This window comes from Hyla sarda, chromosome 3 (assembly GCF_029499605.1).
Source record: "Hyla sarda isolate aHylSar1 chromosome 3, aHylSar1.hap1, whole genome shotgun sequence".
NCBI lineage: Eukaryota > Metazoa > Chordata > Amphibia > Anura > Hylidae > Hyla > Hyla sarda.
Window position 1 is genome coordinate 236,769,882 of NC_079191.1, and position 20,858 is coordinate 236,790,739.

The following is a 20,858-nucleotide window of genomic DNA, read 5'->3' on the forward strand; positions in this document are numbered from 1 at the left end:
ATTTATACACATGTAAATTGTGGTTATTGTAGTAAGCAAAATGTATTCACATAAATGTGTCTCCTTTCCCAATCTCAGGGATTTAGACAGTGATTTTATAAATATTTGTAATATTTGTGTATTGCTGTCATACTACCTAAATTTCTTTTATTGGTGTCAACCATTGTTTAGCTTTAGATGGTATCGAGTGTGACATATAGGTTTAGTAGGAATAAAAACAGAGAGCCCTGCACCATCATAACCTCTTTAGATGAAATGTATTGATAGACTGCATTCCTTTACGTATTAGTTCAACCAGAAACCTGCTGCCTTCAGTTGAAGGGTTTTCATGTAAACACTGCAAATTGCTGACATGTGAATAGAACTGCTGCCATCTCTCCCTAGGTGTATATGACTGTCTCTGGTATTTATGAGTCACGTGTATGGCAGTAGGAGAACAGACATGGCTTGGGAGATATTGATGGTACATAGGTGTGTCGTTGTGACAAATCATCATAAATACTGCCTTGACCTTAAAGCAGTCATGAAGCCGTGATGGTTGGTGCACTCTTCAGCGGAATAGCACATAGAATTGGCACCACTCAGATTATATTTAAGCCCAGAATAGTAATATGGTTCCACTAAAATAGTGATTGCTAAACCATTCTCCTACAACTGTTGCAAAACTAAAACTCCCAGCACGGTCAACATCAGATGTTAGTTGTTCCGTGAACACTTAACTGAAGAGATTATCTTATTCCGAAAGGGTATTGTCACACATTAAAGTTTAAAGGGAACCTGTCATCAAATTTTCCCCTATATAACGGGTGGCAACAAGTTATATTGGATAAAATCTTCTTTCTCACCATTTGCTCAGGTCCTCCTGCCGGTCCTTGCACCTGAAGGTGACATTTAAACTTCTCTTGCGCTGTATTCTTAAGATCCTGAAATAGTCCAAGGGGTGTCGTAGTAACTGCTGTTCCAGGCTATAACCACTCCTACTAGGCGGGATTAACAGCCCGGACATGGCCCAAGTCACTGCTCTTCTCCCTCTGTTCAGGGAGCAGAGCAGTGACGTTAAATGTGCTTAGCCGCGTCCGAAACGCAACACATCTGTCTCCCTGTATCCTGTCTATGATCACGGAATAAAATGTCTGGATTTTTTGTTCACAATGTCCTCTGGTGTTGGATTATTTTTCGCTTGTCCTTATATACATATGTCATTTTTGCATTCTGTGGATGCATAGGTAATGCCGGGTTAGCGAAGATCTAGTGTGCGCTATTTCCTATTTGATCTGAGGATAGACATGCACATTATCCATTATAAACTGTTTGACTGGAGTCTGTAATGTAAACTACCCAAATTATTTCTATCAATGTATCGACGTCTGGCTGCCTTATCTTTTTGGACCTTTTCCACCTGAATTTGATTCCTTTGCTGGCTATGAGAATCTTGGCAGTCAGTTGTCTGAGAGTCTGCATTGGTAAAATACATATGGCCCATGTTACTATTCTACAGACACTCATCTAGAGCTTTGTTAGGGTCTTTAAGAATTCAAGTACGCATAATTAAATATATTTCTGACCAATAAAAACGCACATTTACTCATTTTGTTCAGTATGCATGGAAAGACGCACAAGCTGTTTTTACACTAACAAACCTCTTACTGCCCTGTTGTCACCCATTAAAGTGGTTTGTGAAGGCATACAGGTATGCAAAATGCACATGGACCATCTTTTATGAAAGAAGGTATTGCTAAATGATTCTATCCAAGGCTATGTTCATACAACAAAATAAAATCTAACTTTAAAGGGGTATTCCAGGAGAAAACTTTTCTTTTTATATCAACTGGCTCCAGAAAGTTAAACAGATTTGTAAATGACTTCTATTAAAAAAAATCTTAATCCTTCCAATAATTATCAGCTGCTGAAGTTGAGTTGTTCTTTTCTGTCTGGCAACAACTCTGCTGACATCTCTGTTTGTCTCGGGAACTGCACAGAGTAGAAGAGGTTTGCTATGGGGATTTGCTTCTACTCTGGACAGTTCCCGAGACAGGTGTCATCAGAGAGCACTTAGAAAAGAACTCAACTTAAGCAGCTCATAAGTACTGAAAGGATTAAGATTTTTTAATAGAAGTAATTTACAAATCTGTTTAACTTTCTGGAGCCAGTTGATATATAAACATTTTTTTCCTGGAATACCCCTTTAATGTCTGTGGTATGCAGACGAACCACAGCACATGCACACAAAGATTGGTCCCACTATCATTCAGTTGGCTGTGGGAGATTAGCTCTGTAGAGACAGTCATATATAGCAGCAAAATGGCAACCAGAGACAGGGACACAGAAGTAATGTTTATACATGGCTTCTACTGTTTTCAATAAAAAAAAAAACAAATACAGCCTTTAACTTCAGGCACAAACAAATACAAAATAAATCCTGCTTGCCCAGTGCTAACTTAACATAATGTTTCCACAGTTTACTGCGCCACCCAACCAAAACAGTCACCAAACAATGTGTTACCCATACAAGGCCAATGTCCCCTTTTTGATGTTGCCCCTCTCAGGACTTAAACTCTCATCATATGTTTCTCACAGCCTCTCACTAGAGACCTGGTTACACCTTTTATAAGTCATCTGTGATGATTTTGGGCCAACCTAAAAATCTGGAGAGGCCCAGGAAGAGGATGAAAGCCTCTACTACCAAACCTGCCTTTCATCCTATAAAAATCCAGTGCTGATAACAGGACTTACCAAATTCCCTAGCAAATAAAGTCTCGCCAATTATTATTTTTTTTTTATACTATTTTCTGGATCAGCTTTCCCTGGATCGGCTATGTGCTTCCTGAAAGCTGGAATGCAGCTTGAGGAAATACAACAATTTCTCATGAACATTTCTGTCACTGTCTCCCATGGGTTAATATTTACCACCTGAAATAATTGATATGGCACCTTTCCAATGTATGAGGACACGTTTGCAGAAACCCCATTCACAAGCATGGAACGGAGATTGCCAATGGATTTTATCCTAGTTTTGGCATGAAATGTGCACTGAGATCTGCATGAATATGTTTTGTGTGAACATACACTAAGGTATACTGTATAAAGGTTCAAGAGAAATTAAAACATTGGGGTTAGGACTCTTGTTATCTGTGCTTCTCGAATCCATATGTAGTAAGAATTTGTACAACATCCTGTAATTACGTTTTTTGTTTTTTGTTTTTTTTCAAAAACCCCAAGAGATAACCAGATCATGTTGAAAGAGAAACTGTGAATCTTCCTCCCTCAATGGAAATAAGGCTTACTTTAAAGCCATGATTTTGTTTTCGTCGGAATGGCCGATAAACTGATTACGCATCTAAAATAGCCTGGTGTGGAGCATTTCTATGTCAGATTAACTCTCACCACTCAAAGTTCAAGGACCTTACAAGCCCTTGTAGAGCAGACAGACATGGCAGCTGTAAAAGCTCTGTTGTAGCTTGCTCAACCTGCTGGGTTGCTCTCTCCCCTTCTATTTGTGTTCATAACAGCCTTATCTGGATTATGACTGCATGCTGTACATTCAAAAATATCTTTAGTTGTGTGGGTACCTCTAAAGGAAGTTTGCAGCACCCTGAACTATGTAAATCTCATCCAGAAATATTTAACTGAAATTAAACTGATTCATTTATTGCAACTTAATGGGATATACAGATATCCTAGATTGATATAAATCCATGGATACCAATTCTGCAAAGCACATTTTAGTCATTCATTATTAGGCTCCCGTGGAAGTATACATAGGTGAAATATGTGGCATTGGATACATACATTTGACCCTGTGAATATGTTATCCGAAGTGTACTTTAAAGAAATGTTACATAATTTTTAGATGGGGGGAAAAAAGACAACACTTCAAACTGTCTTGTTTTACCTTATTTACATATGAGAAAGGCCTACATTACTGACCAACCAATTGAGGCAGTCAGTGCTATCCATGCTTTACACATACAATAATCTCTAGCATCAAATATGCACAGAATGTTATGTGTGAATAGACCCTTAAAGCGTACCCGTCCAACAAAAAACATTTTTTTTAGATATCACTCAGTACCTAATCCTGACCATGTACATGTCATTTTTATGTGTCTAGCACCTTTATTTATTTATTTATTACACTTTTAATTAATTTAGCTCACTAGTATGAATTCCTCTTAAAAGGAGGGGGCGTGGCCTCACGGTGCAGGCCTCCGCCCCCTCCCTCAGTATGCTGTCTGCTCACACCTCCCCTAGCATTAGCAAAACTACAACTCCCAGCTTGTCCTCACTGACAGTAGCGGGACACAAGCTGACAGTGGGAGGATTTTTCCTCCAGCTGTGAGCCCTGCGCTTACAGCTGTCAATCAAGGAAGTTTGTCCATGATGCCTGGACACAGCAGGCAGGGGGGGCAGTTGTTTGACTGGCTTTTTCAGTATGGAATACTGAAAATTTTCTAATGAAAGCAATTGCAAAACCTATTGGTTATACATGCTTTACAACATATGAAAAGTTTTAACATATGAAAAGTTTTTGTATCTGACAGTGCCCATTTACAAGGATTGTCCCAGCAACTAAAAATCTATTTGTATGCTCTCTCCCTGGTGGCTTTCTTCCAGGGGGCATGTCGACACAGGCTGATACTTTTCTCCCCGTGCAGGTGTTGGGCTGTACATGCAGTGGCCAATGGCTGCACAATGATGCCAATATTGCAGCAAATAGGGAGAGCATAGTATAGGGCTGTGTCTTCATGCTTCACAAAAGAGAGGTTTCTGGGAAGCAAGCAAACAGGTACTTTTTAGTTGCTTAGAAAACCATTATAACAAGGATTTTTTTTCTGAGAATAGCTTTATAAGCTTAGTGCTCTGTTCACATTTTCTGTTATTAATGGAAACCCATTCCAATATCTGATCCACCACACAATGGGCACCATTGGTGCCCTACAGACCCTACAGGCTTATATTGGGTCCATCAGGTTACAACGAGGTGTTTTATTGTTTTGACAGGATAAATAAAACTGCATGCAGCACTATTTATCCCATAAAAAAGAACCTAGCCTTACTATGGACAACAGCAATAACTGTCCAATCAGCTGTATACTGTAAACAAGTGAACATGCATCTCAGCCTATGAGCTTTATTGGGGTGTTCCAGCTGCACATTATAGGAATGGATACAGAAGGGTCCCCAGCAGCAGCATAAACCTCGTGACAGATTCCCTTTAAAAAAAAATTAACATTTAGCCATAATGAATATATTTTATGTTGGTATAAAGTACCAAGTTTAGTATCCAGTTTACAACTCCCATCCTATTATTGAAGCACCTTGGCATAAATTGATGATCTACAATTTTCTTTGCATCATTACATTATATCTAGAATAGCATTTTTACTGTTCACTTCTTGCTAGGATTTCTTATGTTTGATGTTTTTATATTTGGAAATGTTCTTCTCATACTGTAGTTTAATAAATTGTATTTAACATCAGACTGTAGAAAAATAACACAAATATAGTAATAAAAAAGATGTTTATAACATTTAACTTTTAAGTTTTAGTACAGAATATTGTTTAGTATCAGTCTATTGCTAGTATATCTGGCTTTTTCTATACCTAACTAGAATAGAAGCAGCTATAATCTTTATGATGCTGGTGCCTTTGCCTGACGTATCATTCTTTTAATTCGCCATTCAAGGTACCTTCACCAGGACAGAGTTGTTTTAGATAAGGGCATCAGCAAATGCCCTACCAATGCTAAACTAGTCAATTTATATGCTCTTTTGAGACTGTGTGGCATGAGCTGACTTTACATACATCCCTACATCCTAGACCCCCAATATTAAGAGTACTATTTCTACAAATTTTGGGCAAGTCTTTGACCTTCCAATTTGTGGGAGTCCATTTGATCTTCCACTGCACCCCCCTGGTAAGGCATGGACAATAATCATGTTCACACAATTTCTCTTTGAGCCTTAAAGGGGTACTCCAGCGCTAAGACATCTTATCCCCTATCCAAAGGATAGGGGAAAAGATGCCTGATCGCGGGGGTCCCGTCTTATAGATGCTGACAGCTGTCACGCCCCCTCCCATAGGCTTGCATTGAAGGGGCGGAGTGTATCGTCACACGGGGGGGGGGAGCCATGACGTCACAACGCTCTGGGCCCCGTGATCGCCAGTAATCAGACCCGGAGCGAACATGCTCTGGGGACTGATTGTAACAGGGTGCTGCGTGCAAGATCACGGGGGTCCCCAGCGGTGGGACCCCCCGCGATCAGGCATCTTATTACCTATCCTTTGGATAGGGGATAAGATGTCTTTAGTGCCAGAGTACCCCTTTAATGATATGTTTGTTAGATGTCATATAACACATTGTTATGCTTTATTATTTGAAGATTTTTTTATTTCATTTTATCCTGGTAAACTATTGACTTACCAGAAGATATGTCATCATACAAAAGCTATAAATGGCTTGTATTTCATGCCAGAATTGAATGTGCGACTGTGTAGAATGGAATGTTCTCAAAATCTCTCCAGCGGGCACGAAGCGCAAACAGCTGTTAAGGTCCTGAAATGCAGACTCCTTACCAGCTCCTTCATATGTTTACACTACACTGTTGAGTTTAGAGGTCCTGAAAAGCAGATACTCGCGTAGTTTTTTTTTTCCCTTCCTATTTTTCTGGCCATAGTCTGCATTGCTTGTATTTTACTGACATGCTACATGCCCACAGGTTTAGGTAGTGACCTTTTTATATGCTAACTGTTGCCCTTGAGGATAAACGAAAAGGAGCACGCCAGATTTTTGGTTAACTTGGAAAGAATCTGTATTGTGGTCAGCTTATGTTTCCCGTATAGTAACTGGAAACCATGGAGCTGACTGGAAGTTATATTTTCATGCCAGTTCCCACAGATGTAACATTGAAGAAGCACTCTCATTTACAATATGGTCCTTGAGCTGAGCTTGTGTACAGAAGCACATCAGTGCAACAACATCTATAAAGGCATGGCATCTAAAATACCAAGGAATAGGAAGTGTTTCCAACAGTATGTCATGTTAGGGCTGGGCGGTATGACCAAATGTGTGTATCACAGGATTTTTTGTAACTTTTGGTGGTTCCATGGTATATAACGGTATCTTCCTCCCCCCCCCCCCCTCCTCCCCAAATTATCAGCCCAGTGCTGCCCCCATCGGGGTAAATACTCACATGTCACCCGCAAGCGCTGCCCTCCTCGTCCTCCTGCTTGTTGCAGCCACCGGCGCTGACATTATATTCTGTGCGGTATCCCTATGTCCGGGTTGCAAAAGGTAAATAAAATAAACTAACGCACCTTCCTACGTCGGCCTTACGCTGGGGACGGGAACGTCGGACAGCCGTCAACCTATCATCGGCCGCAGCGATGTTCCGCCCCAGCCGGGGATAGGCTGAGCGCACTCGTGTAAGGAGCTCTGGCCGGTTTCTTACATGACAGTGAGCTCAGCCTATCACCAGCCGAGGCGGAACATCGCTGCGGCCGGTGATAGGCTGACGGCTGTCTGACGTTCCCATCCCCAGGAAGCAGATGAGGCCGGTACCGGACCAACAGGAGGGGAGTTAAAGTTTATTTTGTTTATTTTTTGCAGCCCGGGCATAGGGATACCGCACAGTATAGAGCAGTGGTCTTCAACCTTCGTTGGCTATCCGGGCATGCTGGGAGTTGTAGTTTTGCAACATCTGGAGGTCCGCAGGTTAAAGACCACTGGTATAGAGTGTCAGCACCGGCGGCCGCAACAAACAGGAGGAAGAGGAGGGCAGCGCTTGCGGGTGACGTGTGAGTATTTACCCCGATAGGGACAGCGCTGGGATGATAATTAATTGGGGGGGGGGGGGGGCGCAGAACAGCACTCGTGGGTTACATGTGAGTAGTTCCCTGATGGGGACAGCGCAGCGCTGGGCTGATAATTATTGGGGGGGGGGCAGAACAGCGCTCGCGGGCCACATATGATTTAGTTCCCCGGTGTGGGGACAGCGCAGCGCTGGGCTGATAATTCATTCCCGAGGGGGAGGGGCCAAACCGGTATTGTGGTACGGGTTAAAATTCATATCGTGCAGCACAACAATTTTGGTATTCGGTATGAACCGGTATACCGCCCAGCCCTATGTCATGTTCTAAATTTACTTATGGTATATTTGCTAAATATACAGTATTTTTTTCACTGGAGAATGAGGTTGAGGGTCTCATGCCCGCTATACTTTACCTTTATATTTGCAATGGTTGTCATTCAGCTAAATCCTTTTTGATGGCTGAATTGGTTTTGTCTCTCAGTAATTTTCAGCCGTGAGGGGGTTACATAGATGCTCTTGTCAGTTAACATAAAGCTTAACAGCTGTTGACAATGACCACGATACAGATCTGGCTAGAGCTGTCAAGCCGTAAAATTGCCCTGTTGTGCCTCATTGTGCACCCAGTCAGGAGGTAAAGACAGGTGAACAGTTTGTTCATTAGCTTCAGAACACACTACATTAATGCCAAAGAAAAGAAGAACGGATTCCATTGTTTCTTGCTTTTTACATGGAATTGGATGCAAGAAGAAGGAATATTTGAAAAGGCTTTCCTATTTTCTGTGATGGGATGTTCCTGTTTTTGGTATGAGAGTTTAAAAAGATGACCATTTTAAATGGGCACTGGCATGTAAATTATTATGGTCTAAACACTCCCTGACCTATCAAATACCCTGACTGCTCAAACCTTTTGACATGTCCCAAGAACACGAGAAGCTCTAGTCTACAGCTTATAGACATCTATAGGACAGTTTTCTAGGCATGATCTGTGAACTGTGCAGGGAGGGGGAGAATGTGAACGCTGCTCATCACCTATTGTCAATAGTTTTATTCTTATAGGAGGTTTCATGCCATTATCATCCTGCCTGTGATAAGGAGATGACTGCTGAAAAGTTTACTCTACAAAACACACTTTACAGATGTGCACAGACTGAAATCTATGGCAGCTAGGAGCTATAATTTACAACAATTTTTTGGCATGTATTATCATAGTAAATTTTCTGAGCATGGTGGCAAGCATGGGCAACAGCGACATCTTTTTACACAAAACAGGACTAGCACAAAAATCTTTTAAGCTTTTTCCACCATAACAAGTTGATAAATTTCTCTCCGTTGTCTCAGCATATTATTAGGCATAGTGGCCAGAGTGAAAATGATAAGATTTCATAATTTTATTTATTTTTTATTTATTTATCTTTAAATTAATAGTAGAATGGGATATTTGAAGAAAAAATACAAAAATACCCCCCCCCCCCCCCCACCCCCCATGTAGTGGGTTGGTGAAGAAGTACTTGTTGGTGAGAATATCTATGCAATAGGATATGTTGTGGAGCATGCCACCATGGAATCTGAAAAAAATATTTTGCTTGCTTTCATAAAAAACAAAAGCACCTTACTTAGTTACATGCGTCTATAAATGGCCATCTGAATGACACCTAGGTTCGACATGTTTATAGTTTAACACATAACATCTAATGTACACAATTAGTAGGTATTCAATTGTAGTAGAGCTTGGGCAGTTACTCATAACCTGGTTCACAAGCATGTGCAATAGGTGTGTAACAGGTTTAGAATTGAGGGCGATTTTAATTTCGAATGTTTAGTTAAAGGGGTACTCCGGTGGAAAACTTTTTTTTTTTTTTTTTTTTTTAAATCAACTGGTACCATAAAGTTAAACATATTTGTAAATTACTTCTATTAAAAATCTTAAATCTTCCAGTACTTATTAGCTGATAAATACTACAGAGGAAATTATTTTCTTTTTGGAACACAGAGCTCTCTGCTGACATTACGATCACAGTGCTCTCTGACATCTCTGTCCATTTTAAGAACTGTCCAGAGTAGGAGAAAATCCCCATAGCAAACATATGCTGCTCTGGACAGTTCCTAAAATGGACAGAGATGTCAGCAGAGAGCACTGTGCTCGTGATTCAGCAGAGAGCTCTGTGTTCCAAAAAGAAAAGAATTTCCTCTGTAGTATTCAACAGCTAATAAGTACTTGAAGGATTAAGATTTTTTTAATAGAAGTAATTTACAAATCTGTTTAACTTTCTGGCACCAGTTGAATAAAAAAAATAAAATCCATCTGAGTACCCCTATAATGTTATGTTTTGCCAGAATTGCCTAGTGTAGTCATTCAGATTTTTTTTCCAGCAATCCCAAATAGTTTCATGATATTTTTGTTTTGGTTTGCTTTTTTCTTCAAACTTTATTTATAAAGGTTTTACAAAAAAAGTCAGGTATAAGGACATAGCAATGTCCACTATAAAACAATAACCAGGAAACATTCAGGAATAGTGAGTACAAGAGGTGAGTCACACCAAGGGGGAGACAAGAAGGAGGGCCGGGGGGGGGGGGGGGGGGGAACAAAAGCACACCTCATTGGAGATGCATATTATAGCATAGTTATAGGTATGTATACTTATCAAGTCTAAAAGTAAAAAAATAAGTATAAGGAAGTGCATAGTCGTTAATTCGGACTGAGTGTTCTATAGATTAAGGCGACAATGCTAATATGAGCATGGAGAATATCAGGGTCCAAAACAGTGAATCCTAAAGAGAGCTAGAGCTGACCATTGAATGTGTGACCTAGCTGGCCTGTCCGTTAAGTCCAGAGCATAGCCATATATCCCACTTATTGAGAGAGTCCATTTCCCTACCATTTTTGCGAGCCATGAGTCTCTCCATTGTGCAGGAAAAGTTCACTTTAACAATTAACGTGGGAATATCCGGAGAGTCCTTGGTCTTCCATATAGATGCTATTAGGGTACGAGCTGCGGTGAGGACATGAAAAACAATGGTTCTAGCGTCCACAGGTAAGTCCTGCACATTCAATGAAAGTAGAGCTATACTCGGACCCCATGTCCAAGGCGTTAATGAGCAGGTGGAAAACCTTGATTCAAAACAGAGCTATTACACTGCAAGACCACCTGATGTGATAGGTCCCCACTTGGTCGCCACACCTCCAGCATGTAGGATTGGTTTGTGGATATATTCGTGATAGACGGTCAGGAGTATAGTACCACCTATACCTGAGTTTGCGAGCCGCCTCCACATGGTTGGTACATTTGGAGAGTCGAAAAGGTAGTGTTTATAGAAACCATTGATCCTCCCGTATCGGGCCAAATAGTTTCATGTTAAACTGTGACTGTCACAGCTTAGACTACTCAGTGCTGCTCTATAATGTCCTCTATGCTGCTGCTGCTACCTAGGCTGTGTATGTAGACAAAGAAAAGCAGGATCCCCTCTTCTGTCTGTGTGTAGTGTATGGAAGACATCATAGTGGTTAGGATCCACCCACTAGCCCAGGGACAGCTAAAAATCAGAGGTGAAGCCTGCAGACCAGAAATCTGATTTAAAAAAAATATCATATACAAATTATATGATGCCCAGAAATAAATCCTAAAAGTTACCTGAAATGACTGGTACACTTTAAGGATATGCTGGAAAGATCAATGTTGCCTGCAAGAGCATTTAAGAGCCCTGGACTGTTCTTTAAATGTGTTTAGATATTAATGAAAAGAACATCTTATTGTATTAGCTGCCTTTCCTTGCTATGCAGTTGGCAGTTCACCTAGATAAAAAAAAAAAATCACAATAATGGATTTACCTTTTTTTTCTTTTTTTTTTATAATAGATTTAAAATTGTTGTACAACAACTGATATCGCTCATTCCCCTGTTTATACAGCAGGCTAGATAAAAGTACTAGAAATCTCTTCCATTCTTTGTGACTTTGAAAATGTTCTGCTATAATGCACTGAAGGTGATGGACGAAGACTGATTATTGAATGAAAGGATAATGATTACATAGCAGAGTCACCCATCAACGATAGTGGAGGGGATTATGACAAATACATTCACCCAAGGGGAAATGTGCGCATAGAGAAAATAGGTTCTGCAATTTGATGAAGATATTAGAAGCTATTTATGTATTCACAGGCTTTATCTAACTTGTCCTTTTTTCCTTATTTCCTCCAGAATTCAATACGACATAATTTGTCTCTGCACAGCAGATTTATCCGAGTTCAGAATGAGGGCACTGGAAAAAGCTCCTGGTGGATGATCAACCCCGAAGGGGGGAAAGGTGGAAAGGCACCAAGACGGCGTGCTGTGTCTATGGACAACAGTAACAAATACACTAAAAGCCGGGGAAGAGCGGCAAAGAAAAAAGCGTCTATACAGGTGGCCCAAGAAGCCAGTGATGATAGTCCTTCTCAACTCAAGTGGCCAGGAAGCCCTACTTCACGCAGCAGTGATGAGTTAGATGCCTGGACAGATTTCCGCTCTCGTACAAACTCTAATGCCAGCACGATAAGTGGTCGTTTATCTCCAATTCCAGCTACCACTGAACTTGATGACGTTCAAGATGACGACTCTCCTATATCCCCCATGTTGTATAGTCCTGGCAGCATGTCTCCATCCTTAAGTAAACCAACCACGGTGGAGTTGCCAAGGATAACGGATATGGCTGGAACTATGAACTTAAATGATGGTCTATCAGATAACCTTATGGACGATTTGCTGGATGACATTTCCCTTACTTCTCAGCAGTCATCTCCTGGTGTGGGTATGCAAAGAAGTTCCAGCTTTACCTATGGCACTAAGGGCTCAAGCCTCAGCTCACCATCCAGTAGCTTCAATAACACAAGTAGCTTCAATTTCCCCTTGACCTCTCTGCGTCAGTCCCCAATGCAAACCATACAAGAGAACAAACAAGCAACATTTTCTTCCATAAATCATTACAGTAATCAGTCTCTGCAGGACCTTCTTACCACTGACTCACTTAGCCATAGTGATGTATTAATGACTCAGTCTGACCCCCTTATGTCCCAAGCCAGTACTGCAGTCACTGCTCAGAATTCCCGTAGAAATATCATTTTGAGGAATGACCCTATGATGTCTTTTGCTGCCCCGTCCAACCAAGGTGGAGGTTTGGTTAATCAAAATTTGCTTCACCACCAGCAGCAGTCCCATAGCTCATTTCTTGGTGGCAGCCGTGCCTTGTCAAACAGCATAAATAATATTGGTTTAAATGACAGCAACAACTTGGACTCGTCCAAACACCAGCAGCAGTCCTCAGTCACTCATTCTATGCAAGCCCTCTCAGACACGCTCTCAGGGTCCTTGTACTCCACAGGCATGAACCTTCCAGTGCATGAAAAGTTCCCAACTGACTTGGACCTGGAAATTTTCAATGGGAGCTTGGAATGCGACATGGAAACTATTATTCGAAACGAACTAATGGATGCAGATGGGCTGGATTTTAACTTTGACTCCCTTATCTCTGCACAGAATGTCAGTCTAACTGTGGGAAACTTCACAGGTGCTAAGCAGACATCATCACAAAGTTGGGTACCAGGTTGATGACAGTGATTGAAGAGTGACCTTGCCAGGTCAGTGATGTCTATGATATAAGTTACCCCAATAATTGTCTATACTTGGCTATAGCTTCCAGATAATCAATCAAGTTATTTTTACCTTGAACACTTTTTTAGCCAAATTGTAGTTTTTATTTCCTTTTTGAAAATACAGTTGGCATGTATGACCACCATCACACATCTCTGCCTCTTGCCATCATTCTTTCTAGATGATTTTGATTAAAGTCTTCATAAAAAAATGATCTATTGCCCAGCTCTAAGAATAAAACATTCACACCTAGTTTTAGATGAGCGTAATACGGCTGTATATTTTCAGTTTGGGTTTATAAGGCCTGTGATTAAGATGTGACTTGTAGCCACATATAGTGTCTTTGTAATGTATTTAAAGGGGTACTCCACCCCTAGACATCTTATCCCCTATCCAAAGATAGGGGATAAGATGTCTGATAGCGGGGTTTCTTGTCTGGAAGCACTGGAGGGTCTGGGTCGCTACCACTGGAACGGAAGTCCGTTACGTCACGACTCCGCCACCGCGTGACGCCACGTCCCCTCAATGCAAGTCTATGGGAGGGGGCGTGTGACGGCCATCACGCCCCCTCTCATAGACTTGCATTGAGGGGACGGGGCGTGACGTCACACGGGGGCGGAGTCGTGACGTCACGGACTTCCGTTCCGGTGGTCGGGACCCAGACCTTCCAGTGCTTCCGGAGCAGAAACAGGTGGGTGCCGCATGCTATATTGCGGAGGTCCCCAGCAGTGAAATTATCTGTTTTTGAAAATACATGAAATAAAAATTTTTGAGTAGTAATTAATAAAATCTTTTTTAGGTTTGTTCAGTAATAATTACTCCCAAAAATGTAAAACATTACTTTGTAAAGAAGCACTCTTACTTACCCTCATTTGTCACTGCTGTTATACAACATTTTTTTTTAATTAAGATAATGAGATGAATGGAAAGGTCACTAGTTCCGACAAGGTCAGACTCTTCTACTGCATTGTTATTATGCTGTGATTTGATTGCTTCATACAAAAGTCAAATAGGCAGCACAAACAGCAACCACAGAATATTCCCTATAAATATAATGAATAAACTTTGCCTTCTCGATAATGGCTTTTACTACATATAAAGTAACCTGTCAGCAGATTTGACCATATTTAATGCGTTGCAATGGGTTCATTTTCAAAGCATTTAGAGCTTTTTATTTTTACATGGCATTGGTGTCAGGGGTGGGGCTTAAACTGTAACAAAAAAAACTCATAATATTTTCCAACGAATTGATAATAAGTGCAGCAGACTTAGAGTAGACAGTGTAAGATTCGCCATACTTTAATACAGCCTGATCCACGATTAAAAATCTGGTGCAATCTTAGACTGTCTATTTTAGAAAAACAAGACCCAAAAACGACATCATGGAGAAAAATGAGGTGGAAGTTTTTATGGGGTTTGGTTTTATTTCAGGCCATAAAAAGCCCAACAAAAGGAATGAGGATTATAATGGAATGGCTTACACTTCTTGCTGGATCCAGTTATGGCTTTGTAAAAAAAAAAGAAAGAAAAACTGCAGCAAAATGCTGCATGTGATGTTTATAGTAAATTTACACTTCAGCTGCCCATAACCTACCTGTTGGAGACACTGCTATGGGTTTATTTTAATATGTTTTAATAAAACTTTAATTTTGAGTTGCGGTTTAGTGGGTACACTATATCCTCTTTAAATAAACATAGTAAAATTGTCATAGTGTTTCCTCAGATTTCCTTTGCTAATATTACATTCCGTATCAAGATAACAAACCGTTTAATGTGATAAGCAGTAATAGAGGCTATCAGAAAATATTATACCAATACAGTAACCCCCCGAACTACGATGGCCCCGACATGCGATCATTTCAACATGCGATGGCCTCTCAGAGGCCATCGCATGTTGAAGGCAGCATCAACATACAATGCTTTTGTATGTCAGGGCCATCGCATAAACGGCTATCCGGCAGCGCAGACTGCTTCAGCCGACACCGGATAGCCGTTTATGGTGCCCCCTGTGGTCCGCTGATGATCACTTACCTGTCCTCGGGCTTCGATGCGTCCTCTTCGGGATCCTCTGCATCGTCAGCGCTCTCCATCGCTTTCCATCGTCGTCATCCAAGACCACTGGTATTGGAGGTTATATTCAACTGTCCCCGCCGCTCCGGACCGTCACCGCTGCCCTGGATGTCGCCGTCCATCGCTGTCGCCGCGTCCCCGGGGTGTCCCCAGCACTCCGGCAAGGCCTCTGCTTCCCCGGCATCGTCGCACACCGCCCCGTCATCCAATAGGACGTGATGACTGCGACGGAGAGCGAGGATGCCGGGGAAGCAGAGGCCTTGCCGGAGTGCTGGGGACACCCCGGGGACGCGGCGACAGCGATGGACGGCGACATCCAGGGCAGCGGTGACGGTCCGGAGCGGCGGGGACAGTTGAGTATAACCTCCAATACCAGTGGTCTTCAACCTGCGGAGGTCCGCAGGTTGGAGACCACTGTCCTATACTTTACGTTGCACGGATCCCTCAACATACGATGGTTTCAACAAACGATGGTCCATTTGGAACGGATTACCATCCTATGTTGAGGGACCACTGTACTCACAACTTTTGTCCTCCAATGTGGATTCGTCATTAGGTAGACACATTTCATAGTATTTTGGTGTGGGGGGGGGGGACGGACACATAGAAAAGATGTACTATATCTGCAGTGTGTGAACAAGTCCTTCCTTATGAAATGCTAATACCGTAATTCTGCTGTTTTGTAATCTTTGAATACAAAAAAAAAGCACATGACACACAATTTGCAAGATCTTTTATTTGAGTATATATGAAGACAAGAGTAGGTAAACGGGTTTGTTATTTTTCACAAACTTACCACAACTATTAGTCAGTAAGATGCTTGTTAACCCTTTCTATCAGGGCTGATGCAAGGATTTTTGACTACACAGGCGAATGTCCTTTTTGGTGCCTCCCTACACACCCCTCCATGACGAGATATTGTGTTGTGGTGTAGCGGGGTTTGAAGGCACGCAGGCAAGGCAGAATATTTTGCATTCCCCCGGCCAGTGAATGTAAGAGAATGGTGGTGTATGCATCGCCACTTACTAGGGGTGCACACAGGATTTTCTCATGGGTTTGGGTTTAGAACATAAAATACCTCCACACCAGGGTGACATATTATTACTGGAGTGACTAATGCCATCATACTGTTATTATATAAAATCCACTACACATTACCCCCAAATAGTGATGGGATAATATTACCATATAAAACCATTGTAAACAGACTAATGTTCCCCAAACAGTGACCATATAGTGATGACTCTGCCTCTTCACAGGCTCTGCAGACTGTATAACAGCAACATTCTGCTGGTATGCTGACATATACCACAAAAGTAGTGTCATAATACATGTGAACATGACTTTAGACCCAGAAATGTCTGCTAGATGTGGATCCCAAGCAGGTTTTTCTATGATGTTCTTATAATTGTGTACGTCGGCAGACATACACAATCCTGGCCATTGCATTTGAATGGATATGGTATTTCTGCCATGATTGTTATGGGATCAGTGTGATGGGAATGCACCTTTTGAGGTTCACACTATGGAATTTCCAAGTGTAATTTTGCTTAGAAATTATGCTTGAAAATTCCAGTGCAGCAGCCTCCCATTGTTTATGATATGATTCTGCTGGACTGTGCACACTGCTAAATTTCTGCTGTGGAAGTTCAAATTACAGACTCCATAACGCCATGTGGTGTTAGTTCTTTTAGTGGATCCGTTCAGAAATGCATTGCAGTCAGTTGTGATGGCACATGTCCGACGCTGCTGTCCATGGGACGTCTGCCCAAAATTTCTCCGAGTGTACATTCTGTATTGTAAATGTGCACGAAGGCTCGGTTCACACATGCAGTTACTAGTGTCATTTTTAAAGCCATGAGTTGAACCAAAACCAGGAGTGTCTCTAAAAGCCCATTTAAACTACGGAATCTCCACCTTGAAATATTCCAGGAGAAGATTCCTTCTGCAGCGGGTGCTGTCAAAATCCAGAACTAATGAATATGTTTGTTCCTTTGACCTAGAATTTGTCCAGAATTGGGGATTTTCCTAGTCCCTTATGACGGAAAATATAGATTTTATTAAAGACAGGAGGCGAACATTTTGCATACTCTTCTTTTACTACTCAGGTGTTAGCAGCAAGGTATAATCACAAGGTACATAGAAAAAAACGTTACATATGCAAATAAGGTGTGTCAGGTAACCAATCAGGTGCTAGCATAGGTGATAAGAGACAAGGTAACATACAATACTTCCTCTTCTTTGATGTCACAGTATAACGATATAGTATAGCATAAACCTAAAACATAACAGAAAAAACGCTAAAGTCCTCTTGTTGGTAAACAAGAAAATATATATAGATGGAGTAAAGTCCACACAAAAAAATTTTGTCCTTGAGGTCGGAAATCACGTGGAGGAAAGTTCCTTTGAGCGATGAACTGGAGCAACTTTATGAACTGGAAACAAGTCCTAGAAGATGTAGGTAGCCAAGTGTTCTGTTGACTCGAAGATAGTTGTCAAACCAAAAGTTACACTGAAAGAACAAAGATAATATAATAATAATAAAGGGAAGGGATAAAGGGAGGGAAAATGTTCGCCTCCTGTCTTTAATAAAATCTATATTTTCCGTCATAAGGGACTAGGAAAATCCCCAATTTTATTACAAGACTGGAGGCTCCATTTTGCAAGTTTAAAGCTATAGAAAGGAAACTTGAATAAAAATATGACAGGATATATACAAGTTTAAACAATTGCCATAGAAACATGCGAGTCTGGTCTGAAATAAAAGGTTTTAAAAGTTGATTCGGAACTCCAATTGGCGGCTTTAAGAATATCCGAAAGGGATACCCCTGATTGTTTCAGCTTAGTGGACATGGCTCCTCTGGAGGAGTGGGCTTTAAAGATAGAAATGTCAATACCTGCCAATTGCATAATCTGCTTCATCCATCTGGCCAAAGAAGGGGATGAAACAGGACGGTAAGGTTTACAGAAGGAAATGAGTAATTGAGTGTCAGAAGGGTTACGGAAAGATTGTGTTCTTTGTTCGTAAGCCTGTAGGCATGAAACTACACAGAGATGTGTCTGTTGAGGGAAAGATGGATAGAATACTGAATGAAGAGAAGTTTTAGTAAGTCTGTATATAGAAAAACGAACACCATCAGGTAAGAACTGTCTGTGAGATATATCTAAGGCTCTGACATCCGAAATTCGTTTAAGGGATATCAAGCAAAGGAGGGCCGTTAATTTAAAAGATAGTACTTTTAATGTAAAGGAATGGTTATCACCTAAGGAATTCAAATATTGTAAGAGAATATTCACATCCCAGGTAGATTGGTATCTGGGTAAGGGTGGACGTCTGAATTTTATGCCTTTTAGTAATTTACAAATTAAGGGATGTTTACCCACAGATATATAATTAATAGGAGCGTGGTAGAAGGAAATGGCTGATCTATAGACGTTTATGGTACGGTAAGCTTTTCCCGTATCAAAAGATGAAGATAAAAAATTTATAATATGATTTAAAGGTGCATGTACGGGATCCAAACCCCGTTGCATGCACCAACCAGACCAAATTTTCCAGGCTGATCTGTAAGCAGATCTGGTACCTGGAGCCCAGGCGTCTGAGAGGATTTCTCTAGATGAGTTAGAAAGTCCGAAACCCGGGTCTGGTGACCCGAAACACACCAGGCTATCAACAGAAGATTGTTGGATGTTATGAGAGGATGAGGGTTCCCTAGAGAATCCCGCAGTAGGAAAGGATGAGAAGGAAGTAAGCGAGGGAAATCGATAAGCATTTCCAGAATCTGAGGGAACCAAGATTGTGTTGGCCACCAAGGAGTGATGAGAGTTACTGTTGATTTCTGAGATTTTATGAGAAGGAGAACTCTCGGAATCAGGATAAAGGGAGGAAATGCATAAAGGTTCTCCAAGGGCCAATGTTGGAGGAGGGCGTCTATGCCCTCTGCCTCCGGATCGGGACGCCAGCTGTAAAAGCGATGAATCTGTCGATTCAATCGGGATGCAAAGAGGTCTAGGAGGAAAGGACCCCACAAGGAATTGATGCGATTGAATATCTGAGGATCCAATTGCCAATCGCTGGAATCCGTAAGGAAACGGGAGTTCCAGTCCGCGATGATATTGGAAAGACCTGGTAAGTATTCTGCCTTGATGGTGATGTTTCTGTGAAGACAGTAGTGCCAAAGATCTTTGGCGATGTTGGCCAGAAGAAAAGATTTCGTACCACCAAGTTTGTTGATATACTGTACTGCGGAGATATTGTCCATCCGTAAGAGGATGCAACAATCTGATCTGTTCTTCGCAAAGCTCTTGAGAGCGAAGAACCCTGCCAGTAATTCCAAACAGTTGATGTGAAATAGAGATTCTTCTGGAGACCATTTTCCTCCTGTTGAAGAGGATCCGCATCGGGCCCCCCAACCTGAACGACTGGCATCTGATTCTATAATCAGATCTGGAACAGAATTGAAGATAGTCTTTCCATTCCAAACTTGAAGATGTTTTAGCCACCAAAGAAGTTCTTCTTTGGTATCTGGGGTTAGGGCTATTTCGTCTGAATATCCTAAGCCGTTTCGAAGATGATGCGCTTTTAGACGTTGGAGAGCTCGGTAATGAAGCGGGGCTGGGAAAATTGCTTGGATTGAAGCAGAAAGGAGACCCACTACCCGGGCTATGGAACGAAGAGAGACTGTTTGTTTGTTTAGGATGGAATAAATTTCCCTCCGAATGGTCTTCATCCTCCTGGAAGGGAGGCTGAGTAGGGCATATTGGGTGTTTATCAGGAACCCCAAAAATTCTACCTCCTTGGAGGGAGCAAGGATGGATTTTTCCGTGTTGATAATAAAGCCCAGATTGGAGAGAAGAGATAGAGTCCATTGAATGTGGAGTCGAATTAGAGATAAAGATTGGGCCATAAGAAGTATATCGTCCAGATATATAATCAGACGGACTCCACGTGCTCTTAGAACTGCCACGACTGGTTTGAGTAGCTTTGTAAAGCACCATGGGGCCGAGGATAGGCCGAATGGTAGGCAGGTGAACTGCCATCTTTGATCCTTCCATAAAAATTGGAGGTATGGTTGAGATTCGTGATGTATTGGAACTGTGAGGTATGCATCCTTGAGATCTATTTTCGCTAGCCAGTCGTCTGGTAATAGCAGATCTCTCAAAAGGTGGATGCCCTCCATCTTGAAATGTTGATAGATCACATAATTGTTTAAATTTTTTAGATTTATGACAGGTCTGTATCCCCCGTCCTTCTTTTTCACTAGAAAAAGGTTGCTCAGGAAACCCTGAGAATGTAAGGGTACCTGAATGATTGCATTTTTGGAAATCAACTCCTTGATTTCTGTTTCTATAAG

The 20,858-nt window shown here is 41.5% G+C and overlaps 1 protein-coding gene across 1 annotated transcript in view; it reads left to right on the top strand.

Moving 5' to 3' along the window:
* FOXO3 (forkhead box O3) overlaps positions 1-20,858 on the top strand; it is a 98,416-nt gene that overhangs the window by 64,812 nt on the left and 12,746 nt on the right. The window contains exon 2 of the mRNA XM_056566265.1: positions 12,007-13,421. Within this exon, the coding sequence (XP_056422240.1) occupies positions 12,007-13,392 (1,386 nt within the window). The 3' untranslated portion in view covers positions 13,393-13,421. The remainder of the gene's footprint in view (positions 1-12,006; positions 13,422-20,858) is intronic.